Source organism: Cygnus atratus, chromosome 23 (assembly GCF_013377495.2).
Source record: "Cygnus atratus isolate AKBS03 ecotype Queensland, Australia chromosome 23, CAtr_DNAZoo_HiC_assembly, whole genome shotgun sequence".
Taxonomy (NCBI): Eukaryota; Metazoa; Chordata; class Aves; order Anseriformes; family Anatidae; genus Cygnus; species Cygnus atratus.
The window spans coordinates 4419665-4446182 of record NC_066384.1 but is presented as its reverse complement, the minus strand read 5'-3'; the positions used below and the strand labels follow the sequence as shown (position 1 = coordinate 4446182).

At 55.3% G+C, this 26518-nt stretch overlaps 1 protein-coding gene across 5 annotated transcripts in view; it reads right to left on the bottom strand.

The window, feature by feature from the left end:
* Window positions 1–26518, bottom strand: part of PHACTR4 (phosphatase and actin regulator 4) — a 64032-nt gene that overhangs the window by 6547 nt on the left and 30967 nt on the right. For 4 of the 5 annotated variants that reach the window (XM_035562360.2, XM_035562362.2, XM_050715165.1 and 1 more), the window contains 5 exons: window positions 8163–8339; window positions 7637–7717; window positions 4365–4529; window positions 3877–4236; window positions 289–868 (listed from right to left, as the gene is read on the bottom strand). In XM_035562360.2, coding sequence (XP_035418253.1) covers window positions 289–868; window positions 3877–4236; window positions 4365–4529; window positions 7637–7717; window positions 8163–8339 — 1363 coding nt within the window. Of the gene's footprint in view, window positions 1–288; window positions 869–3876; window positions 4237–4364; window positions 4530–7636; window positions 7718–8162; window positions 8340–16145; window positions 16297–26518 lie in introns of those variants that run through there. The other variant, XM_035562359.2, reaches the window with a different exon arrangement.

The following is a 26518-nucleotide window of genomic DNA, read 5'->3' as shown; positions in this document are numbered from 1 at the left end:
ATTAAGGACAGGCCAGATTCCTGGCACCAGCCTGCATTTGTACTCCAGAACACATTTCCCTTGGAGTGACAAATTCGCAGAACTGGGTTTAACTTCACGGGGAAGATGCACCGGGCCCCTAAGAGGCTGAAAGGTTCAGCCAACGGGCAAAACGGTTTCCGGAGTGTTGCAAAGAGCAAAGAAACCAGGGCTGCTCTCTTTGCCGTCAGAACCTGGCTGCGAGAAGCAGGGGGTGCAACTCCAGCATGCCGGGGAAGCGTTACCGGAGGTAACGGGGGAGGTACTCACACTTTCAGCATCTCGATGGTGACCGGCAGGGACCTCGTCCTGCCCAGCGTGCCGCTGTCCTCCCCGAAGGCGTCGTTCTCAAAGAGCAGCGAGTGGGCTCTGTGCGAGCCGTCGGCAGGCGGCGTGACGGGCAGGGGGCTGGCCAGCGCCTGCTGGATCCGGATGTGCAGCGGGACCTGGGGCAGCCGCGGCAGCGCGTGAGGCTCGCCGAAGCCTTGCTCCGCCGTCCTCTTCGCCGCCTCGGGGGGCCTGAAGTCCTCAGGAGGAGGGGGGGGCTCTTTGGGCAGGTCCAGGGAGCGCGGAGGGTCCAGGACGGGGGTGGAGGTGGGCAAGGGCACGCGGGGAGGCTCCGGCGGTACGTGCGTGGGCAGCGGCGGCGATGGCGAGGGCGGCGGGTACGCGGGGGCCATGTGCATGGGTATCAGCACGGGGCGGCTTGCCGTCACCGTCCTGTCGCTCGGGGGCTTGGAAGCGAGAGCTGCCTCTGACGTGGTGCTAGGCAGGAGGCCTCTCTTCGGTGGGAGAGGAGGGGAAGGCTTGGACAAGCCCGTTCCGCTGTTCATCGCTTGAGAAAGTTCAGCTGGAAACCAAAGGAACACAACAGTTAACGGGGCGTTTGCCAGGTGCGCTTCACCAGTGTGGAATAAGCAGCAAAGGACTCAGAACCTCGGCCCAAACCGTCCCAACTGCTCTTCTGCTACGAGGTGCCAGCAATAAGCAGCTTGCAAGCCTCCAGTGCGCCCTTCCTGCAGCAAAGGTAAGAGCTGGGAGAGCAGCCAGACGCACGCGGGCTGGGAGAGGTCTGCGCGCCCTGCTGCTGCGGGGGGACACAGCCCCAGCCCTCAGATGGCAGCAGATGGAGCTCACCCAGAGCCAGCACGCAGCCAAGGAAGGCAGGGATGGAGGGCGCTTCACGGCTGTATTTACAGCATCCCTTCGCAAAGGAATCCGAGGCATGCAGGGCACCCCAGACTCCGGTTGTGTTGACGGTTCCCTTGCACGTTAAAAAAAGAAATAAATTGGGGGTAGTCTCATTTGGAGGTAAAAGGCAGCAGAGCTGCAGGCAGCAGCGTGCCTTCCCCTTCCCCTTCCCCTGCCAGCCCAGCCCAAGGACACCTTGCTGCTGGCAGCTCCTGCCTGAGGACGAGCTTTTGCTCTGCTCCAGAAAAAGTACTAACGCTTCCAAAACTAAAGAGCCTTGAATCTTCATCGGATTTGTCTGGGTGATGGAGGAGACGGGAAGAAACTGGAATCACATCGTATTAAGGAAAACAGCCGCAGGAGGAAATCTCTTTAGGTTCCTAGAACACCCTTTAGGCCCTAGCGAAGAAGTTGCACCCGTGAAGACCGCTCCGCTCTTGCTGTAGGAGCCTGTAACCTTCAGCATCCATATTCTGATGACCTGTGGGGCTTGGAGAGGTTTTGCTCACCTGCTGGAAGCGGAGCAGAAGACGGCCACGCAGCCGGGCCCCACCAGGGAGCTGGAGGAGTCGCGCACCACAAGAGGGTGCTGCGAGCAGGGAGCGCCCCGCCAAGATAAGGGCGCATAACTGCAGAGAGGTGGGCACATTTCTGGGATGTTTAGCATTTTTAGACTTTCCCCTCGTAGATTAAGAGCCAGATTGTGGAAAACACCGAGTGCCCTCAGCTCCCATCAGCGCCAGCCCGGAAGGGTCGCAGTGTCCCCTCAGCAGCGCTCGAAGCCTGGCGGGACCAGGCTGGGGTCACCTTTGGGTAACAGCAGACAGATTTTGAAAGGGACCGAGCAGTTGGCAGGAGAAAGAGGAGACAAGAGGGCTGGGCACCACTTAAAGCATCCTCCCGAGCCAGCCAGCACTTCAGCGTGATAAGGAGGGAAGCCAGTGAGTGCCGCTGCGGCCGGATCCACTGCTCCAGCCCTGACCAGATCCCAGCTGCTGCTCCTGGACCCCCCCCCCCAGCACCACGCAGCGGGGCCGCGCCGAGCTCCCAGCCGTCCGGAGGGCACCGTGTGCCCTGCTTTCTTTTTCAAGCTGATGCTGATTAAAATCCCAGCCCCCAAGAGCAAGCGTTTCCTTAGCCTTATTTTCAGCTGCTGCCTCAGACAGCAGGACTGCTCGCAGAACGAGCACAATGAACGGCTTCACGAGGGGACAAACGGGCGGTCTGCACGCTGACAGCTCTCCCTGCCTGGGTTACAACAGCAGCAGCACAACAGCTAAAACATGCCCGGAGACAGAGCACGCACCAGAGACCTCATGAAGCCAGTTCCACTGCTGCTGTTTATCCACAGCAGCAAAACGAGGCTCGTGCAGCAGTGATGGCACGCACAGCTCCGTCGTGCCTCTGCTCTCTCCTCCAGGAAACGAGGGGCTGGCTGCTCTCCTCCCTTCTCCTCCACACCCCTGCAGCCACAGGTGCACCCAGCTCCAGATTTTGGGCAGGCTGGGTCCAAACACACGTTGGACAGACTGTCTTCAGCCACATTTTTTGTTCCACAAGTACCTCCTGCGATTAGTGCTGGGGCATTTCAAATACCATCTGCGACGTGTGCAAGCAGCTTAAAGAAAACAAGAAAGTATTTCATCGGGCGCTCAGGCATGGTCGGACTAATCAAGCTGGTCTGGCATACAGGAGTGTTTAATACCATACCAAGGTCACTTGCAAAACCTGCTAGGGCAAGGAGAAGCCCCAAACCGAGCAGAGGGATGCAGTCTGCACTGAAAGCAGGGGCCCAGGCTAGTTCAGATGGTAACTTGCACACAATCTCGGCTTCTACCGCTGCCTCCCAAACCACACCTGCGTAACGCCTCCGCTTTGAGATACCAACACAGACCTGTCCCATTGATCTTCCCAGGAACCTCCCTCCTGACCTGTACCAGCCTCTGCTGGCCCAATGCAAAGATTAGCAGGTGACCTGAGAAATACGAACAGGCTAGGGACTGAAGTGGTCTCATTTTCCCCAGCAGTGCTCCTGAAAGTCCTGAACAGGGCAGGATCTCAGCTTTAAGAAACTCTTCCCAGATCATCTGCTTAGAAACAGAGCTAAGACACTTAATTCTTTCCCTAAGTGTGAAGATTCAGCTCAAATCACACCAGAGTATTCGTCCACGGGACAAGACATAAGGACACAAGACTAACGCAGCAATATCCTGGCCTCAGACCTTGGAGAAGGTGCCTGGGTATAACCAAGTCTCATCCACCATCCACGATCCCAGGTGTCCGTGGCTGAATCCCAGCTCTCCGCGAAGCATCGACATTCAGACAGCCGTGCAGTTGACACAGAACTGCCTTGCCCTCTCCTTGCACCACTCCCACCCCTGCCAGAAGCAGGCAGGGTCCCCTCCTGCAGGTAGGAAACGTGCCCGTCCGACAGAGGGGGTGACTTAGGGCAGAGCACTCCAGGAATTGCTCTCAGCACACGGATGCCCGGGCTAAACACTGGCAGATCCTTTAAGCCCAAACTGGGCTGTTTTCAGCAGAAACTATCAAACATTTGTGATACGATATTCTCTAAATCACACTAAAACACAGCCTCTCCCCTTTGTAAGGGAATACCAGAGCGAGGGCTCCAGAACACCCACCAAGGCAGCTTGCAGAGGCACTTACCTATCACCGAGTTGCTGTTTCTGTTGACAGGCTTGGGCGGCGGGACGGGAGGCTGCTTGGCAGGAGCTGCGCTGGTTGTGCTCACGGGAGCAGTAGTGTTGGCACCGGCAGGAGCAGGGGGCAGAGTCCTGGGGGCTGGGGAGGGGGCAGCTGTGGCACTGACTGTCTTCGCTGCGACAGGGGCTGTGGTGGTGGGTGCGGTTTTTGCAGCGCTGCTGGCAGGTGCAGGATCCTTTGCTTGCACCTCGTTTGCCTCCTGGGACGTGGAGGGAGGTCTTTTTGGAGGAAGAAGAGGCTGCCTGGGAACGTGGGGCTCCTGCGGTGGCTCCGATTCGGGACCCGGTTGGCTGCTGGACGAGCCTGCAAGGTGAGACAGCTCCGTTTAAGAGGCTGGAAGGCCCAGAGGGGGGAGGAAGAATCAGATGAGAATTCAAAGCTGGTCCTATCAGAATCTGAAGCAACCAATTCTGCACACTCTGGTTTCTTACCTTGTCTTTTCTTTGGTTCCTCAGCTGGAACAGGCTTCCTAAGGCTGGATGACTCTGGGGCCTCTTCCTCCTGGCTGGCCGGGTTACCGGCCCCGGGACCACCGATGGGGACCGTGTGGCCATTCTTCAGTGCCGGCGGGTTCAGCTTCTCTGGTTCCTCACCATCTGCACGGGGATGGGAGGAGAGAAACAACAGAAAACGCTCAGAAAGCACGAGAGAGAAGAGACGTGGCTGAGCTGCCATCAATCTGCACCGATTTCTCTCTGGCTTCCAAAAGAGCTGATCTTCTGCCTCCCTCCTGCAGAGGAGAGCACAGCAAAACCAACTCTAGCTCGGGCTGAGAGCTCTCGATTTCATTATCAACAAGCAAATACCACAGCACTGGATCCCATCAAGTGTTTTTCTTCTTCAGCAGCCTCTTGATCTACCACCTTATTTAGAAAGAATGCTGACACGTTTTAAAACATAAGACTGGTGTGCCCAACGAAGCTGCGGTCACGGTTAGCCTCCAGCAGCTTCCTCATCCCCTCACCACTACAGAGTAATCACATTTTCTGCTGCAACACAAAATCCAGCACTAGCCAAGTCTTCTACTGGACATGAAATGATAGATTTTGATAACTCCTTAAAATTAGCTGGAGCACCTCTATTTTCCTTGTGTTTCTACCCTGAATTGGGCAGAAAGATCACTGCTGTGCCCGCAGTGCAGCTTTCCTCACTTTTCACCTTTGTTTTAGTCAGAGGTAACAATGCATCTTCATCAGTCTGGCGTAGCTCAGCCTGACAATCTCTGCTTTTGTAGATGCCAGCATGGAGTCTCCCGAATGTCAGAAGCAGGACCTCTTCTGGAGTAAATAAATAAATTAAATCTTTTCAGCCCTGCTTGATCCTGATGCTTTTGAGAGCACTTAAAGCTCTACCAATGGCTGAAATCCTCAACCAATCTCTGCCTCCTAAACTGCCTTGACAGGACGACCTCTTAATATTATCATTCCCAGATTCAGGCTTCACATCCCTTTTAAGGGGCAGTGCCTGTTCTGACTGCTTTCCATCTCAAGAAAACTTGAGCATGTACATCACCCGTTTTATTCACAATCCTTACCATCTTCAGCCTAGCATCTCTCAGGCAATTCATGTACAGCATCACGAGCCTGCCAGGTGTTCTAGCACGTTCTGCTGCTCCAATTTTTGGTGATTTATCCCACTGCCCTCTTCTCCCCAACCCGAGATGCTCTCTCCCCTCCTCTAGGGGAACACAGCCTTATGCAGAAGTGCCCTGGTGTTATGCAGAAGCTGAAAGCAAAGGTGCCAAGCTGAAATCTCCCCAGGCTTTCTTTTCTGCAAAATAAAATTAGCCTTGGTTCCTGCAAGGAGATGGAAAACAGCTCTGCCCTTCCCTGAAATGCAGGAAGTGCAGACAGCAGCAAGAGGGAGTTTCCTCCCCAGCCAGGGCTGAAACTCAAGAGATGAGCTGGGAGCTTTTTATAGCAGCAATCGCCTCTGGCTAGCTGGAGTTTTCAGCCAGGGAGGCAGGAACAGTACGATCTTGCTTTTCCTTAGTCATTCACACCTGGCGTGCCCTTCTCTGGCAGGGAGCTGCAGCACACTGCTGCCGGCTCCTCGCTGCTCCGGCCTCCAGCTCCCGCGGCCTCCTCCAAGGTCAAGGCCAGCAGCACGACCTCCCGGCCTCCCCAGGGAGCAGCAGCGCCTCGTCCCCTGCCAGCTGCATGGGGTTCAAAAAGCCTCTGCTATTCCTCTTCCCTACCTCCTTGCTCACTCAGGGGTTTCCAGATTTATTTATTTTTTTTGCTAGGGACTTGCCTAAGAAAATTAGCTGACCCTGTAAGAGCAGGTCTTAAAAATGCAAGGAAATACAGAAACCTACCACCACCATCTCATTACCCTTCCAGTGCCTTAAAAATCATAGAAGCAAGGGATTTAGATAATGTGCTTTCTAATCTAACCCTCCTGACAATACCGATTGCTCCCTTGTCCCTTGAGCTTGCACTTTGTCCAGGTTATAACCATCTCCTGCTCCTTAAGCGAGATCAGATGACTTAAAGCAGAAAATAATTCCACCTCTCAGCCACGCTTCTGGTTCAGCCTTACCATTTGGAAGACCTCTCCTCTGTCACCTCCAGTGGGAAGTTTGCTACATGAAGCCTTTGATCTCCTCCACAGTTTCATCCTGTGACCTCCTACACTTGTGTACCACGGCGAATTCTTCCTCCAGCCCAGCACTCACACCTCAGGTGGTTGTACGCAGCTTTTATTACAGGGCAGCTGCAAACAACCCTGGGTAGCTTTTACTTCGCAGTTTAGCTTTCAGTGGTTGGCTCTGAAAACCACTTTTTTATTTTTTACTTTTTACCTCCACTTTTCCACTTGGTACCTTTCTTAGAAGAACCCTAAGAAGAACCACCCACCCTTAGAAGAACCAGCGTGGGCTTAGCCAAAGCCCACGCTGCTGCCCAAGCGGGTGGGCTGCTCTGCCACCGCTCCTGCCCTCTCCCTTTTACATCCAAGGGTGAACTGAGCTGGCCAAAGGGTTATTTTGGCAGGTTGACCCCAACTCAGACAGCAGGGATGACAAAGTAGGAGAATCACGGAATATCCGAGTTGGAAGCGACCCACAAATATCATCGAGTCCAACTCCTGGGTCCCCAAAGGGCCACCCCAAAAAAAAGCTTCAATAAGCCACAATATGGCCAAATATAATGCCATACCATGAGGCAACCCGTCTCTAACTCCTCGAGGAAATCCCCCTACCCCAGGGCAGCTCAAAGTCGTCACTTGTCTCCTTTTTCCACGCCTAAAGCCTTCAAACCTGAACTCCACGGTTAGCGCCTCTCCTGCGATGGTCAGAGCGCGATGGGAACAAGCCAGAGGTGCTGAGCCAAAGTGTGCCGGAGGAGCTTGACAGGACAAGACAGGGTGGCTGGACAAGGACACGCACACGAGGGACAGGGTGGGGAGTGACAGGCAGGATGCCCGTTGGCAGCAGGCAGGAAGAAGTCCAAGCCAGGCGCTGCTCTTTCTTTGGGACATCTTCCTAACCGGGCAGGCGGGCTGCCTTCCCCGCCAGGTGCAACAGTCAGGCAGGAGAGCACAGCGAGGAGGGCAAGACAAACAGACAAGAACCACATCAGCAAGTAAGAGCCCTTAAATTTGCCTCCCCGAGAAGAACGGCTGCAAGGGGGGGGTGTTGCCAGAGGAAGGTCGGCTACACAGAACACAGACAGGTGGAGGAGAAGCTCAGGTGCAGACTCACCCTGCTCAGGGTCTTCCAACAGAACCCCTCTTTTTACCAGCTCCTCTCTTGGCTTTCGCATAGAAATCTTTCGCTCTAAAACTGATAATTAAATTGAAAAAAAAAAAAGCACTCAGAAAACAGGGTAAGCTAGAAGTTCAAGACGATACTTTTGTTTTTTTAAAGTCCTCTGGAAGAAGTAAAAGGGCTTCGAATTTCACTGCATTGCACGGATTAATAAGAGGGCGGGGGGACTGCATGCCCAGGCCTGCGCCTCGCGCTAGATTGGTGATCACGGAGCAAACCCTCCCTCCCCGCGGCTGCCTCGGGAGCTGCCTTCCAAGAAGGAATTTGCTCATCTGTGAGCACTGCTCCGCGGCAAGGTGTTTCTGGAGAGCTCGCATGTGCCAGCCCATCGCCCAAGTCACGCTTTGGCTCTCACGCGTGCCGGCGCTCGGGCTCGTGGCCGTGAGCCGCCCTCACCAGCCAGCGGGCTCAGCGCAGCTTTCCCAGCTGGAGGAAGGGCTTCCCACCCTGCCCCCCTTACCTTCCGAAGTCTCCTTAAATTTATCACTGCTTTTCTTTTTCCTCCACTTCCAGGGCTTGAAGATCTTGCCGAAGCTCGAGAACTTGCTTTTTCTCTTGGTGGGAGGCGTGGTGTCGCCCGATTCCAGAACATCTACCCCCATGCCGGCATCGCTCGGGGGGTGATCCACCTCTTCAGCTGCACGGGAAAGAACACAGAGGGAGTTTTACTTTCGTGCTGCAGAGGACAGCTGCCATCTCCCGCCAGCCAGCCCCTCGCACCCTGTGAAACGGCGACGCACGCTCATGCAAAGGAGGCAGCAAGACTCCACGCCTTCATGTAACCCGCCGGCATTTCGCTCGGGGAGACGAGGGGAGTGGGGTTCCAAAGTTAACAGTGCAAAGGGTAACTGCTAAGAGGCTTCCTGATGAACCGGGGATTAGTTGGAGTTTGCAGTGCCACAGCTTCACCCAAGGAACACAAATCACCGCTGCGGTTTCTCATCTGCAGCTGGAAGCGACTGGTGCCAGACCCACATAACGACACGAACACGCAGCCCCCCCAGCCTGCAGAGCCCCTTTTCACGACCGTCTACACACAGCACAATTACCAGACCCGTGCTAGAGCTCAGTCTCGCTGATTTTTCCTCTATAAATAAGGCCGGCATCGCCAGCCAAGAGCAACAACCACACAGGAAAGCAACACAATACGGGCCCGCGCTCCACCTACTGCACTCCAGGTCTCTGGAGAACAACACAAGAAGGACACGGAGGCGGGAAGGGACGCGCGAAAAAAAAGAGCCAGACTTAGCGCAACAAAGTTCATAAAGGAACAACTTGGGAAGCACAACCAGAGCATAAAACCCTACGCTGGTGACTTTCAGTTCTGGCCTGCCTGGCGTTGCCGGTTCCTGGGTATGGGAGGAAACACAAGAAACATAAGGGAACGCTTATAAGGGAACACTTACAGTCAGCAGAATCCAGCAGAGCCTGCAGAAAAAAAAAAATCTGAGTGCGCACAACCTAAGTGAAGGCAGCTGGTGGGCTGTTCATGGTCTTCGCCTGCAGGCTGCGAATCCTTGGCTTCGGCACGGGGTAAGACGAGAGCACCCCAGCCCCATGAGAACACAAACCATGGGCAACAGCCTCGAGACTTCCTCTGGTCCTACAAAGGTCCTGCCCAACACCACGTGCCGGGCTGAGGTGCTGCCTTACACATCGCGCTTGTGCACCTCATTTTTGAGCCTTTAAGTCAAGTGCTGTGGAGTCTGCAAGCCTCCTGGGATCCCGAGAGGCCTTTTAGTCGGTCTCAGGCAAGCCCGTCTGACGCGCCTGCAGAAAAGACAATACCCCCTGGGCCAGGCGGTGAGTTCAGCCAAGAATCCCATCTCCTGGGGCGAAGAGATTGGGAAAGGAATTTTAGGGGAAAGCCATTTCGCACATAGGACAAAGAGCTAACAACATACCTGTTACATCACACAAACACCCACCGAAGTTAGCAGACTCAGATGCATAAAAGCAGACTCCTGTCAACGTGGGCAAGAGCAGAGGATGGGAAATAAACCAAGAAAACCCCAGCTGCTGACTTTTGGTGGAGCTCTACATGCGGTGCTGCCCGGTGTGGGATGTCGGAGCCCCGGGAGGCTTGGGGCAGCTGGGTGAGCACCAGGGGTCACGGCACAGCAGGATCCCAGCTTCTTGCTCTTAGCACAAGCAAAACGAAGACCAGTGCACAGCAGGGAAGAGAAGAGCGCTCACAGCGCAAGGAAAAATGGAGAATATTTCAGAAAGAGGATCCAGATCCCGTGTCAGAAGTGTGGTCTTTAAGCAGCGATGGAGGAAGAGGAAAACCAGCACAGGACGCAGGTTTGCAAGGGGTTGGAGTGGCAGGGAAGTGACCTGCTGCTGTGCTAGCTAGCAGGGAAAAAACCTATTTGCAGAGCTGATTGTGGCCATTTCAGACTTCCCCTAAAACGCACGATCCTTCCAGTGCTGCACAGGTTTCTCTCCTCCCGCTCACTGGTCTCCAGATTTCATGCAGTGATGGTTGAGAGGATCGGAGTGGATGTATTTTTTATTTTTTTAACATAAAATCAGCCCCCCTAACAGAAAGCTCACTCAGAGCCAGTGAAAAACTGATGCCAGTCCACGTTTATTTGAAAAAAAGGATGATAATTCAGCGTCTGAGCTGCTTCTTTAAAAAGCTGGCTTCGTAACAGGAGAGCATCTGGGTGGAACGTAGCATCCGAGATGTCAGCACCGACCTGTGATCTTCTGCGGCTCTATTCTGTGATTTTCTGCTGGGAGGGAGGGTGGGAGGAAGCAGGGACACACAAAATGGCATTTCGAGCTCCCAGAAACCCGAGCTGAATTGTCTGGATGCTCAGAGGCGCTTTCTTCAGAGAGCAGCACATTAGCCCCCGAGTCGTACATGCAATTTGAAAAAGCAGTATTCACTTTGCTCAGCAGAGCGTTCCCAAAGCTTGCCAGGCAGGCGACACTGCTCGCCAGGCACAAGCTGTGTGCTGAATTTGGATCCCAAGAGCCACACAAGGCACTTCTGAGCCTACGTTCGGTGCCCCACACCTCTCTGAAGAGCAGCATCAGCACCGAAGACGGCCGTACCGAGCTTATTTCACATATATGTGCGCGTCCCTTCTTTGAATTGCTCTTAGGAATGTAACCTATGTGCCGCCTGCCACCCGAGCTGTCGGAGCGCTGCGCTAAGCAGAACGAGTTATTAAAAGAAAACTCAACGGTCAGGTCCGCGGATTAATGAAGGGAGACCTCGGCGAGCTGTGGTGTCTCCGCTTGCAATTAGAGGGAGAAGGACGAGCATTCCCCCGCCGGCCACCTCCGAGCAGCCGGGGAGAAGGGACAGACACAGAAGGATGAGCCGGGACCGTCGGGGACCCGCGATGTCCCCAAACCAGGCGCAGCTGGAAGCAGCAGGCTGGGGGAAAGCCCACGTGCGAGCTTTATCCCACGGGGAAGGAGCTGTTTCACCAGCTCCTGCAGCCCGGGTCTGGCTGTCGAACCGAATACCATCTCGGGGTGGAGTTTCGCACCAGGTGCCTGGCTGCCATTACCTGCAAGCAGGCAGGTTAATACAAAAGCTTGGTTTCGTCATGACATTTGCCATCGATATCTAATAACTCGGTGATGGCTCCTCTGCCACGCCGCCCCAGCAGCGGTGCTAGCAGCTGCTCGTAGCCTTGTGCCGTGAATCAGGTCTGGACCAACATGAAAACAGTCGGTTTTGGTGTTTTAAACACCCGGTTTTGGTGTTTTATAATCAGTTCTGTCCAAAAACAGCCATGCAAGGGGGGCGGGGGGGAGCAGGCACACTACGCACCCTCCCCTAGCACCCAGCCCCAATTCAAGTTGTTTTCACCACCCCATGCTCCCAGCAGAACAAAACCCACGTGTTGATGCCACGAGAGCAGTTCCCCACCCCACACACCCAGGGGCTCCAGCTCCGCAGGGCAGGCTGCTCGCAGGAGGGCCCGGGGTGCCCCGATCCCTGCCGTGACACTCTTCCCCTTTCCACCCCGTAATTACCGCGTGGACACAGACATTTAAAATAGCCTGCTCTGATGTAATTACGAATTGCCTTTACTGCTAATTAGCAGGTGGCTCGGCATCTGTAGGTGTGCTCTTAGGGAGCTGTACCTTCAACACCCTCCTTGTGCGGTGACTGCTCACGTTGGATGGTGCTCATGCGCCCCTGGAAAAGGAGCTTTCCTCCGACCACGGCCTGTTTCCACCTCAAATTTCCACAAAGCATGGCTCAGAGAGGGCACCTCACTGTGAAAGGAGCCCTGGCAAGGCAAATTTCTCCGTGCCTCTCCTTGCTGTGCTCTGCGAGGTGCAGGAGGGTCCGAGGCTGTGGCTCATACCCAGGGCAGCTGCGGAGGAAGCACCGGGGATGCTCGGGGAAGGCAGCGGGGCCGAGAGAGGAACCAGACCCAGAGGGAAGGGTGAGAAGCATCAGGAGCTGATGCCCTCGCCCTGCTCAGCACCCAGGCTGCTGACCTGCGTGGCAAGTCTGTGCCCAGGGAGCCAGCCTCACCTGCGCTGCGGTCCCAGGCTGGAAAACACATTTTAAATTTATGGGGAAAGGTTGAACGAGGTCGCGTGGGCCCGGGTGAAGCCAGGGGGGTCATGAGAAGGTCAAGAGCTTTCCAGTAAGCAGGTCTCAGTGTGTCCCCGTGCCAGAGAATGAGCTGCTCAGCCCTTCCACCAAAGCCACGCGAAGCGCCCGTCGCAGCCAAGTGGCCCTGGAGCGGGGGGAGCCATCAGAGCGCACCCCGACACCCACAGCCCTCACCCAGCCCCGCTGCAGAGCCCTGGTCGAGGAAAACTCCGTGATAAAACACCTGCTGAGACTTCAGTGCATTGCTGCCATGCCTCGGACAGACCCCGTGGATCTGGGGACGGAGCCGTGCCCCGGCTGCTGCCTCCCGGCTTCCCTACCCGAAGCCGCTGCAGATCTCTCCGAAACGCTCAACGCGTGCCCTGATCCCGCTCCACCAAAACAAGGAGGTGAATTTGAGCTGTTTAAGCAGCAGACCCGCGTTAACCCAACGTGTTTAGGCTGCAGCAGTCTCGGGAAGCGTCACACGATTGGCACAGGCTGGAGACGCGAGGAGGCAGAAAGCTGGGGCGGTGCCAGCAGCGAGGGACGCAGCTCTCCATCGGCACGCAGCGAGTCCAAGAGCCGCCTGGCCAGCTGGTCTTCCAAAACCCTCCTTCTGCAGCCTGCTACGCGTTTACGCTCCCATCTCACCACTAAAACCTAGGCAGAAATAAAGCTCTTCTCCCACCGCACCCTGTAAGCAAGGGCACGGGGGGCGTGCGGCCGCTGCTGCGATGTTATCCCAGAGAAGGTGGGAGAGGCTGGAGACGCACAGTTGGTCCCCAAGCTCGTCACCCTCAGCAAGTGGCTGTGGCACGGCATGTGTCATCTGCTCCCAAAGCTTCCGCCAGGCCTGGGGCAGCCGTTCCTATTAAAGGTGGCAGAGCTTTCACTGCTCGCCTCGGCTCTCCGGGGTCAGACCGGCAGAGCTGGGATCTGCGGGGGCAGAGGAACGCCACGCTTGTTCTCATGGGACGCAACAGCAAGCAGCTATCTAGCCGGCCTGCAGGAATGACCAGCACATACATATATTGGTCTAATACCCCCGCTGCGGTCCTAGGCAGGAGAAGCTGTCACAAGAGCAAATACAGTCGATCCTCACCCTTCAACCCCCAAAAAATCCTTCTGTGCAGTGCGTTACCAGCCAAGGAAAACGCACCGCAGAGGTTTCAGGCACCAACATGAACAAAAATCCTTTACTTCATTACGGGCCATCTCTCCTAGGGCAGATACCTGCAACAGAACACGAGACAGCTGGACCTCTGGGGGCAAAGTATTCAAGAATTAAAATCAGAGCCAAGCTGCACCGAGTGCAGGTCACTGCAGAATTGGTCCTGGTGAATTTTGAAACCATTTAAACTCAGGCCACACACCATCAAAAGCCAGCACGGCTATGGAGAAGTTTATTTTGTTTTGGACTGACACACCATTGCATAAACTGAAAATCACTTCAAGGCCCAAGTTAGGGACCCTAACAAAGCAAGAAGGATGTGAAGAAATCAAAGCAGCGGCTCCCAGACGCTGACAATTCATATTCTATTCCTAAATGCCTGGGAGGGAAACTACTAATTTCCAGTGCTCATGAACAGGGTGGCACAACCCTCCTTTAAGGAGGAAGGGTCAGCGAGCCCCAGGACAGGACAAAAGCTGTTAGGAAAAGATGAGAACTTGCTGCTTTTCTCCCCCAAATCTCTCTGCAGGCACCTCTCTGTCCCCATCCAGAGATGGGAGAGCTCTTTAATTCCGTCCTTATGGACAGAGAGCCTCACAAAGAACACGCTGATGCTTTCTCATTTCCTTCTGTAGAGGACTCACAGTGTGTAAATCGTGAGCTCCGGAGCCAGATTGCTACCGTCGACAAACCACATTCCACCCAGAACCCATCTCTTACTGCAGCAGTGACTGGTAGCACTGGAGTGGTAACCGGTAATTAGCACAAGTTCCAGGATTTCTGTTCACGAGGAGCTCACCGGGCACTTCTGCCTCAGCCGTGTCCTCGAGGCTCGCTGCCGTAGGTCCGTCAGTGCACGAGGCCATGCTACGGCGTGAGCACTTTGCCGAAAGCCAGATGTCGCCGGGACAAATTAGGCACTCGACACCACAGCAGCAGCTCCCAGCACCTCAATCACCTCCGTTTCCCGAGCGCGCCTGCAGTTGTGCTGTCCCCAGGCCCGCAGGTGCATCGGGAGCATTTTGCTGAGCGCGGCTGCTCATTATAACCCCGACGTTACCGCACCTCGGGAGCGCGTTTTGCAGAAGAGCCTGGACCTAAGGCGACAGCGAGAGCGCCTTGCAAAGCCCAGCCCGTGCGCTCACGCCGTGGCACTGCAACAAACGCTCCCGTTGCCAAAACAGCGCCGGTGCACGGGCTGCAGAATAACTCGGCTTCGTTGTGCCAGGCTGAGCAGCTCAGAATGCAAAAAGCTTTCAAGCACACAGCTACGACCCAACAAGCAAACAAAGACTCTTTTGATGGAAATGCTGTTCAGGTTAGAGCATCAGAAAAGCGCTGGAAGTAAACGTTTCTAGCTTCCTATAGCAGCTTCAGAAACCTCACGCGCGCTTCCTGAATGGTCCGGGGAAGACACAAATCCTGACCTTAAAGCAAGAGAAGGCTGCGATCACAAAGCAGCCTCAAAGAGTCCCAACCCCCAGCTTTTGTACGTTGTTGATCACCATAACCTTCTCCAGACCTTCCTTTTCAGCAGCATCCTGCCAAAATTAATGCACGAGCCACCTCTCCAAAGTCCCAATTTGTTCAGGAGGAGCCACGCAAGCAGTACCACGAGCAAAGACCCCAGACCAGCTGCAGGAACCCCCGGGCTGCTGGCCTCCAGCCTCGGGCACGGCGCAGCATCATCGTGCCGGTGACCCCACTCCTCTCGAAGTTGCCCACATCTCTGGTGCCCGGTGAGAGATGAGGCTGAGACGGGACAGATCCGTCTTCTACCAGCCCCTAGACCCAAGGAGACGCTGCCCATCGCTACCGACAGCGTGGAGAAGGATGAAGTTTTCTTCTTCCTTCCACCCTCTCTCAATACCACTTATTTTTAGCAGCTCTTGAACAAGACCAGCCAGAGCGAACTGGGGGTGGGGAGCAAAGTCACTGGTTTAATCTGAGCCCTAAAAACGCTCGGTAGGTTCAAAGTCATACAAGCGAAAAAGGATGAGAAAATCATCTGTCCCTCGGGGAGCTTGCTGTGCGCGGTGTCAAGTGTTTCTGTAAAAATCAGCTAATTTGGTGCACGGAGAGGGCAGCTCGGGCCAGGCAGCTGCCAGCCGTCGGGACGCGATAGCAGAAGCGGGGCACGCGCGAAGCCTCCTTGTTTCCAGCGCATCCCAGTCCCGGGCACGGCACTGAGAGGCGTTTGGGAAGCAGCGCTGCCCCCAGAGCCTCAAACAAGGGAGGATCGGCTCTCCCTGTCCACCAAATCCCATCAGCTAAAACTCAGACCTAGAGCTACTTGGCAGAGGAGAGAGAAAACAAGCAGACAGGCGACTGCCAAGCCCCAAAAGCGGGGTGCTGCGCACACGAGGCGGCAGCTCCGGGCAGCCCGCGGGGCTGACTCCCAGCCCAGGCAGGGCAGTTTTATTTCTGAAGCTCGCGCCCCTACAGCCACCCCTAAAAACCTCGGCTCGGAGCCTGCCCGCGGACCAGCAGAACGCAGCACCGCGCGGGACGTAGGAGAAAGGAAGGAAATGGAGTTATTCCTCCGGTTTCTCCTCCCGGCTCCGTGCCGGGCGCAGGTTACACAAGCCCCGCGTTGCATTCCTCCCCTCCCGACTCCTCCGTTTCACCTGCGGTCCTGCCCCGCCGCGGCCCCGCCATCTCCCCCGGCCGTCTCTCCCTTGCCCTCCATTACTCACCGAAAGCAGCCGGACTGACCGGTCTGGAGAAGTGCGGCTGCCCCATCAGACTCCTTCCCAAGCGGCTCTCCGGGAGGCAGCGGGAAGGGAGAGAAAAACCAGCCGGGACCCCGGGAGAGCTCCGGAGCCCTCGGAAATGGTAAATCCACGCCCGCGGCCGGGCAAGGCTCCAGCGCCGGGCGAGCGAGGCGGCTGCGGGCGGCGAGGCGGTGGCAGGGTGTGCGGTGCGGGTCCTGTCCCCCGGAGCCCAGGCACTTGATTCTCATAAATAGGCGCCCATGCCAGCTCCCCTGGCGCAGGAATGCCTGTCATTCCAGAGCCGCGCTGGCTGGGGCTGAAGCTCAGGAAGGGGAGGAGACAGCCGAGGCTCCAGCCACTGAGCTGCACAACCCAAATCATCAACACCCCTCGGTCCTTCCTCGCACCCAGCCCAGAAAAAGCTGGGAGCCAGGAGGGAGAGCGGAGGGGCGGTGAGAGCCTACCTGAGCCACGGCACCGATGTGGGTGAGAAAGCCCCGTGCTGCAACACGGCCCCGAGGTTAAAGGGAATAGCAAGGAGTGCCCCAGCTACTGTGCACCGAGCCAGGTGCACGACAGAAGTACAATTTAACGACAATTCCCCTCTCCGCTAAAGTTACCGGGAAGATAGGAGGGGCAGGGAGAGTGTCTTCCCCTTTAAATTAAACAAAGAGGCTTCAATAAGGGAAATAAAAGTTTATTTTTGATGCATGCATCTCATCTCGATGGCTATGGTTACAAACGTCCCTCTCAGCATTTGCATCACAACAGAATTTAAATACTCCCACTTGGATTCTGTTCTTTTCCACCAAAGTTTGTGTTAGGGCTTCGGTGTCCTACAGACCGAACCGCAGCGGGATGGGGCAATGCTGAAGCATTCGGCAGCTTCATCTTAGCCGAGAGGAAACAGAACATTTTCAAAAACACACAGGAATTCGCAGAAGTGACTAATCTGAAATCCGAACCCATCTGACACATCCAGGTTTCTCCTGGAAACGGTTTCAAACACCAGGGTTTGCTGCAGCCCTCGAGGTCCCTGCTTCTGCCAGGCCAGCAGCCGCGCTGCTTCAGTGTCTGAATATCAGCCAGGACGAGCTCAAGACGAGCTCTCTGCTGCAGCAGTCCCAGTAGTGAAACACACAGACAAAAAAAAAAAGCTTCTATTCTGGGAAACAACAAAATCCGAGATTATCAACTGGGGCTGGTCCAGCTGGGAGCAATGCATGCTGCGCATCGGTGGAACAGCACCGAAACGAGAGCGCCACGCAGCGCCGCACGCAGGGGCAGGAGCCAGCTCTGCAGCCACACCGGAGTGGGCAGGGGCCGTTGTGAAGCCTAATAAAACTGCACCAAAGTCACAAAGACACCTGGAAGATGCTGATGCCCTCGGTCCCTCCACTGACACACCAAACATCCAGCAGACAGCTCGCAAATTTCTCCCCTCGCCTCCGAAGCACAGCTGCAAAAACACAGGGGGAAGCGGGTCTGCCTCTGCGCGGCGTGGCCAGCAGGACGGATGGACGGACGGACGGACAGCAGGAGCAGGTGGAGGAGCACGGATCAGCAGACACGAGGGGGTGGACGAGCAAATGCCACTCTCCTCCCTCGCGCAGGACACGCGCGCTGCCCTGGAAGCGCTGCTCTTCTCACCCTCCCACCACCGGTCCCTGCTCAGCCGCAGTCCGCAGTCTTGGAAGCACTTTCCATTTTCCTTGTGGGCAATTAACGCGCTGATTACAGGCATGCTCCACCTCATTTCAGGCTCTTTGCTTCGAAACAAAAGAAAAAGCCATTTTAAACTCATTTAAATAGGTGGCCATCTGGCAGACACCCACAAAGTTTGGAGAGATGACTTCCAGCCTCTATCTAAGTCTGTGCATCAGCTGTCCAGCTTGGAAGGAGGCCTGGAAAAACCATCCGAGGGCTGCAGAGCGCTGCACACTTGCTCCGTACCTGCCTGACTTCCCAGGAGACCGAAGCCGTCGCAATTTACGTCGCATTTGCTGTGAATTAAGAGCACACAAAGCTGTGCTGCAGGACAGAAGACGCGTGGCAGGTTGTTAAAGCACAGCAGCGCAATCCTGTGCCTGACCCTCTGTTTCTTCATTAGTGGAACAGGAACCATTAGTTTGAGTTTCGGTGAGGGAGGTTTAAACCGATGCATTGCACCTTGCAGCAGCTGCACTCCCCAAGGACGCACAGCGACAGCTTCTCAGGCTCCAGTGCCGCACAGCAACACACCGGGCTGCGAAATCACAAGCTGCAATAAAGCGCTTCCTCGTTTCTGTACCACCGATTAGGGCTAATGAACCTTCCTGAGGGGAATCTACAAGACTACTTGACAAAGGCGCTCGTGTTAAAATGTGTAGAAGCGTACGAAACGCAGGGCTGAGCTGCTCGAGGAGCAAAGAACTGCAGATCTGCACGTCACATCGCAGCCGGGCTTGGATTTCAGACGCTCTTTAGGAATATCAGCAGCAGCTCTTCTCGTTGAGGGGGGGGGGAAGAACAAACACCCCTCCAGAGGGGGAACGACAAAACACAGAGAACAGCAGAAATCCAGACCCGAATTAACACCGACATTACCTTCAAGGTGGAGGAAAAACCCGCCAGCCCATCTCACCTCCATCTCTAGGGGCAAAAAAAAAAAAAAAAAAAAAAAAAAGGCACAAGTTCTGTACCAGCGGACCCAACGCAAAGCACGTCCCTGCCTCGGCTCCAGCCCGAGGACAGCCCCTCACCGTGCTGCGAAGTGACCCTCTTCCATCCGCAGTGCCTCCTGTTTCACAGCTGGAGAGAAATACGGGAAAAAGCCACGGACCCAAGCCATTTGGCCAGCAGCATACAAGGAGCACAGCACCCCAACGCTCGGGGCTCAGCACGCAGCTGGCCAAGGCGGCTCCAGCTCCACGAACAGCAGCCGGGGGGCAAAACCTCAGCCCCCAGCCAAGTGCACATCTAGGCTAAAGGAAAATCCACGTTTCAAGCAAGGACAAGTAGCAAATGCCCAAAATCCCCAGCACGGCGCAGGAGGGCCATCTGACATTGCCGCGCGGGAGAAACCGGAGTACTGCCGTTACTCCTCGGGGACAGGCGAAGGCCTCCACGAGAAGGAAGAGCTCGAAATAGCAAATAGCTTTCTTCAGGAAAGCAAAAGGGGTCACCGGCTGATAGTCAGTCCCTTTGACGTTTCCTTCTGAAAATTTAGTAACCAAGAAACGCCGCTTGCAGGAAAATGTTCTGGGGTTTCAGGAGAGCCAGCGGGTGACACGAGGTGAGAGGAGCGGTTACGGGCAGCAGACGCCCGCAGCAAGCAGCGGGGCACGTCGCACACCAAAGCTCGCCTCTGAAGTTTCATTTCCTCTCCATCCAGGCCGGCATCCCATTAAAAACCTGGCGTTCAAGTGGCACTGCCTGCTTGCACACACTGTAAAAGGAGCCCTCCTGGACTGTTTCACTTCAGAACCTAATGAACCCCATAATGAGTATGAGCTGCGCTAATAAAGCCACTGTTGTTGGCACCTCGGCTCACGCCGACGTGAAACACCGCATTCATCCGCGGTGACTCAGACGTTTGTGCTCCGTGATTCAGCCGCGGGGACATGAGAAAGGACTCCTGAGTTATCCCCTCCCCGCAGAGCGGGCTGCGCCCAACCGGCGATACCGGGCGTTCTCCTGCCCAGGAAGTCCAGGGCTCCGTCCTCGACAAAAATGCACCCACTTGACACACACACACAAGCCCACGGTACCATTTTACCAGGGCTGAAATGAGAAAAAAGGCGGTAACAGCACTAATCCGGACAGACTCCATCACGATTCCTTCGCTAGCAATCCTCAGCAGCTTCAACAGAAAAGGGAGAGCGTAAAAAAACCCTACGGCAGCTCCGGCTGCCTACAAAACCGTCCATTTGTGGGCTCGGAAGGAGCACGTGGAAGTTATTCATGACAGCAGCAGCCCAGCACAAGGAAGCCGGGCAGTCCATCTGGGAGGTCGCGAGCCAACACACCGTGACGCTCTTCCTTCCCCCGGCGCGGTATTACGAGCCAGCCCGATACCCGGCGTGGAAACGGAAAGCGGTTTATTTATAAGGCAGCTGGCACCGCATTGTTTAGGTCGGGTGCACTTTGATGAAAGCGCGCTGGTTCGGATGAGAGCGCAGTGAGGTAAGCGCTCCCGAACCGCGTGATTTCCTCGGTGCTTCCCGTGACATTTCCAAGCGGGAAACTCCCATTTCCCAGTGCATTCCAGTCCCCACCAGTCCGCCCAGCCAGGCGGCGGCGGCCACCGGGACATCGCGGTGCCGAGCGGGGCCGAGCACGGCTGGAGGATGAGCATGAGGCTCAACCTCTGCAGCCTGCCTCGCACCAAGGAAGGAAAAGCAAAGCAGAGCACACACCATTGGGAAGTATTATGGGCAAAGAGGGTGGCCAGGAGGAAAGGAGTTGCTTAATTGGAGGACCAAGCGAAAGGAGGCCGTGCAGAGGGTCTCAGGGCCGGGTTTGAGACCACGGTACCCCATAGCTTTGTTTCCCAGTGGAGGAAACGCAGCTTTCATTGAGAGTCATTTCAGCTGGCGCTGAAACCACATCACCTGCAGCGCCTCCTCGCCCTTCGCTGTCATCCTTCACCACACAGGAGGGAGATTTTCCTGTTTACAGGTGAGGGAACGCGAAGGAATGCAATCCTGAAAATTAAAGATTCGGTCACAACTTGGCTAGGTCGGTGGCTGCGGTGACTCACGGCTATGCCATCTTCAGGCAAGGGAACCTCCAGCGCCGACAAGCTGCTTGCTGGAGCACCTTGGAGCGGCGTTAAAGCAGCACTGGTCAGAAGCCAAAGGAAGCACAGACACAGGCCGCATTCCAGCAGAGCATCAGGCAGCAGCAAAGCGACAGCATATTCCCAACAGTGAGGCACTCAGAGGCAGGATGCCCATCTGTCACCTCCAGCTACATTACTAGGAAAACATTAAGCAAAAGCACGGAGAAAATTACATTAATTATTCCATTGTTTGGGGAAGAGACAAACACGACATTTAGCTTCGCTCTTCTTTCACCTATTTACAACTGCTCTCTCCCCCAGACAACAGAACTGGGGTATTCAGAGGAGAACCTGTAACCCAAGGTTGCAAAACGCTGGAGATAAAGAACGAGGAGATGAGCAGAGCTCCAGCACAAGCCCACCAAACGTCCCTCTCCTCTCCAGCCCCGAGCAGGCACTGGTTTAGGACCGGCACAGCACAAGCACTCGGTGCCCTTCCTTTGGGTGCCCCGCTCCTAAAGACCTGTCAGCTTTACACAAACATTATTGAAATAACTGAGCCCTTTAGCAGGGAGGTCTGTCCTTCCGTGCCACCTGTAAAATGGTGGGAGAAGCTCTGTAAAGCACCACATCGGAGGCTGCAAATTCACAGCAAGAACAACCCCTGCTCTGATTCATCCAGCTCATGGTCCCAAATCTCTCTTCCTATCTCTAATCCTTCAAGCCTGCAGACTCTCCAGAGCTGAAAGCCCCCCGCCCACGTGCTCGCCGGGACGAAGGGCAGGACGAGCTCTATAAAAGTAGTTTCCTCTTTTTAACGTTTCACAAAAATCTCGGCGAGCGCACGTGCTCCCCATCCCAAAACCCGAAACTGCAGCAGCACTTTTCCGCGTTTCCTCTGCCACCTCAAAGGGCCCATTGCAGGCACAGCGCACCAAGAAGCCAAATTAAGCCAAATTACCCTTCGACACCTAGGGCGCCTCAGTCCCCAGTTACATTTTTTCCAAAGTCCTGCACAAAGCCGGCCAGTGCCAGGGCATCCTACCATCCTTCCCTCGCTTGGCTCCGGCCAGGGAGACGTACAAAAGCGCCTTGGTTTAGCTTTTTGGGGAACACCCAACTTCCACCGCACCTGCTCTGCTTTAATTATTGACTAGGCTAGAAGCTCCTCATTAACATGCAAGGCGAGCTTGGCACACAATCTCAGCTCCTGATCATCTCGAGCAGATACGGTTGGAAAAGAAACCCAAGCTCCCTGCCACGGCGCAGCGTTTAAAAGGAACGGCAGGCAGCTTTGGCTCCAGCCCCTTAAATTTCACCACGAAATGCTTCTTGCACCCGTGCGCTTCAGAACTGGTGGAAAGTTTGCAGTTTTTAACCACAGCTTCAGAATGGCACACAAACACCGGGGTTTAAAAGCTTCCTTCAAGCGCGGAGTGTTTCCAGCGCCACTTCGAGCAGCGCGAATCCAGCAGGTAATTACAGGTTTGACCTCCGTCTTGCACAAATATGCCTTTTGAAACAATGCGAATAAATATTTGCTCAATACGAGCAGACAGCTCCAAGAGGAACCATTCCAGTTTATCAACTTTGTGATTCATGTTGATACAAGCTTTATTCTCTATTTAAGGAACCAGATAACGCTTAGGAAGTTCGTCTAGCCAAATACGTTTCGTGGAGCCACCGGGGACCACCCCGGGCAGCGGCACGTCCAGCCCACGGGTCCCACCCAGCCAGCAGCAGCCTCTGCTCTCCTGATATTTGCTGTTGCTCAACCTCCGAGGTGTCCCCGGGCAGCAGCAGGGCGAGAGATTGACACAGGCAGAGCGAGAGATGGCTGCTGGCGTGGTCAAAGCAAAGCTTAGGGTTGGGATGGGGACCGTCCCCTTCCTTAACCTTTTTGAGCCCCTGTTTTTGCTTGGGAGAGAATTGTGAAAAGGCTCAGAGGAGCAGGAGCCCAATGTGAGCTCTCTCCTCCCAAAACTTCATCCCCTGCCCTCATACAGCGCCCTTCTGCCAACCCAAAAAAGGTCCCGTGAAAGCAAAACGGGGCAGGTGCCCACGGCAGGAGCCGAGCAGCGCGCGAGGAGCAGAGGCGACCACGGCCGGCAGGCAGCTCACGGCACTCGCTGCCCCCAGACCTGTCCCCACACCAAACGCCGCCTGTGCGCCGCGCCTGACTCACGAGCTGCAAAGACAATGCCACGGCGATTGTTTACCGTGTCAAGGACGTTTCGTATAATTAAAGGAAATGTCACAAGATGAGATAATGCTGACAGGTCGGGAGGCGCAGCTCATGGTAGCCTTGCAAGAAGCTGGCCCTCCCAGAGGTTGTTTCCCCCATTGCAGACACGACCCCTTGCTCATTGCCAGGAGCCTCCTTTCACCCAAATTCACCCACATCCCTGGCCCCGCCGGCTGCCCACTTGCTGAGTTTGCAGAGCACTACGGTGACCCTGCCTGGCGTCCCCAAAAAGAGCCGCCACCCTAAATCCCTTCCGAGCCTACCAGACAGCACTCCTGCCTGCTCACGCTTGGCACGGTGCACGTGGGGCTGCAGACAGCCTCCGAGCACCACTGCAGGCAGGGCCCAAAGGACACACGGCTAAATGGAAACGGCAGAGCCGTGACCACAGCCTGACGCAGCCACCACAGCCCTTCAGGACTGGCTTTGGGACCACCAGCATCCACGAGCTCTGCAGGGGCCAGCTGCTCCGATATTTGCTCACCTCCTCAAATTTTGCAGCATAAGAGCTACAGCACACTAGTATTTCAAGCGTGTAAGCCAACAAGCCTACAGCCAACCCTGGCAGGCTTACACGAGCCGTACTCGCACCTTCAGCCCCCAAAAGTCAGCGGGCTAGGCAGCGCAGCCGGCCCACCTGGCTCCTGCCCACGGCAGCCCTGGCAAGCCTCACGTCTATGTCAGACACCTCGAGACAGGGGCTGGGATCGAAAAACGCAGCCCCGCAGGCACTGCGGACCAGGGGGAAGACCCCACGGGCGAGCATCGGTACGAAATCCCCAGCACAGCATCCATCGAAGAGCTCCCTCCTGGAGATGCCCAGCATGAGACCAGCAGCACCAAGACGCGAGTTCAGGGGCTTCAGCTCACGGGGAGAGTCGCTGAGAATCACCTTTAAGGGGTCCAAAAGAAGCCACTGAGGAGAGCAGGCACATTTCAATTAACTAATCCTGAGGATCCGTACTTCCCATCAAAAGCTCTTCAAAGGCGCACAAATGAGACTGAAAACCACGGCTCCAGTACAAAACACACTGCCCAAACAGTACTTATAGCCAGGACGCATTAGAGAAGACATTTGAATGGGTACGCAAAATGTTGGGTGAGCAAATGTGAACATCAAACCCTTCTCCGTGCCCTTTCACCCCTCCTTCCAAAGCAATCCTCAGAACAAATCCTCACCTTTTTCAAGGGAAGACAAAAAAGCCTCCAAAAAAATCTGTGGTTCTGACTGAGATTCGGATCGGCTTTAACAAAAACACAAGAATAAATCAACCCGGGAAACTAAAAGGTGACTGACCCTTATTAATGGAACTTTCCCACATTTATGGAAATTCCTGGTCTGGCACAAAAACATCTGCTCATTTAGTGGGTATTGTCAAAAACACTTCTTGACTCTAGCGATGCTGAAAGAAAGAGGCTCGCTTCGTTGTTCATTGAGCTTCTGGCTACAGAGGAGAGAAAAATGTTTTCCTGGCTTTGAAACTCAACTCGAAGCTAAACCTCGCGGGGGTGCACATCTTTACCTCCCGTAAGGCACGCGGCAGTCCGAGTCCTGTCCGTAACTGAGGCAGAGCCACAGGTCACCACGTTTTGCCCTGCTGCAGCCACGGACTTGACCTGACAGCGACCGCCCCATTGCTCCAGCTGGTGACAAACCCTGCCTAAAACTCAGGCCGCCAAGACGTGGAGGTCCGTGGGGCTGTCAGGAAAGCATCATGTCTGTAATGAACCTCAGCGAGCCACTGGATGTGCAGCAGGGCTTTTCTCCTCTCCCCCCTGCCGGATCATCTCGGTTCTTGTCTCGCTCCTGACATCGGCTGAGCAGCAATTTCTCAGACTGGTGGCTAGAAGAACACCCTCAAGACAATCATTTGAAAAATGCCACCGGCTACTTTTGCCTAGAACAATTGCTACAGGCTATCGGGGACGCAAGATGATGCTCTCAAAGCAGAGCTGATGGCACTCGGTGCATACGATGGCTCGGGAACAGTCTCCAGAACAGGAGCTCACTGACCTGCAGACGCTCGATGCCAGGACGGCGTGACGAAGGAAGGCTCAGTTCACACTCGTCCTTGCTCTTCAGCTCTTTTCCTAGACCTTTATTTAGGGATGAACTCGAGGGATCTTTGCTGTGGAGGAAGGAATCGCCTCATAAGGCAACGGGGTGCTCTTTATCAAACTAATTTTATAAAAAAAAATCCGTCAGTACCAGAAAACAGTGCCCCAGACACCATCCCCCAAAACTACCTGTGGGGAGACTGATCGATACCGTACCCCGAGCAGGAAAATAAGAAAAAACCCTGAACAGACAGGGAATGTCAAGGGTGCCAGACTCACTAGAATAATCCCATTACAGAGTTATCCAGAGCAAGCAGTTTCCTCAATATTTGCAAGATAACAGGATTAGCTTCATGTTCAACATCATTTCAGCCTAATAATTGCAGAATCACTCCTAAGGCCCTAATGTCATTGATTCAACAGGGGATTCCCATCAACCCTCCCCAACAGCCCCAGCTTTGAAAGGCCGTTCATTAGCGTCAGCATCTTAAGTTAATTACTTTGAGAGATTTTCCTTTCCTCCCCAAAGCCAACCGTAACTTAACCCCTGCAGTACACAATGCCCGGGCAGAACAAAATTCTGCCTTCTTATGGGAAGGAGCAGCGTTTACCTTGCTGATCACCACTAAGGCCTCTGAGATTTAATGCTAAAATCAGAGGGCTGGGGGCAGCTTTCCCAACGCGGCAGCTGAACCCCAGTGCAAGTCCTGGGGGGCTGGCTGCAGTGCCCCAGCTCTCAGGCAGGCACCGAGGCTGACCCCAGACGATGTCGTCCCTGAAAGGGATCACCGCCTGGCCTGCAGGACATGCATTCCTCGCCGAGCTGTCCGAGGCATGCCGTGCCCTAGGAGCCCAGGGAAACACAAAGCAAACGGCACGCAGAGCAGCTCCTAGCCCACGGGAGAGAGGCCTTGGTTTTCTACAGGACTTGGAGCACAAAACCCTGAAATCCCACCTTTCCCCAGCACAGGGGTGGCTCATTTCAACACGCTGCTCCCATTAAGCCTCCCTTGATCCTTCCGTCCCTCTCCCACAGTGCTCAGCGTGCCACCGAGCCACCCAGGGCTCCCTGCAGCTCGCCGCCAGCAGAACGCAGCCCTACAGCCACCGGGTGCCTGCTTCTCCCCGCTGCTTCCCCCCAGCACAGAGCTCTGAGGGGTCCTGGGGCATCCCCCAACCCCCCCAGCACAGAGCTCTGCAGGGCCCCAGGGCAACCCCCAGGACCTCCCTAGCACAGAGTTCTGCAGCCTCGGGGTGCCTCCCAAGACCCCCCTCAGCATGGAGCTCCAC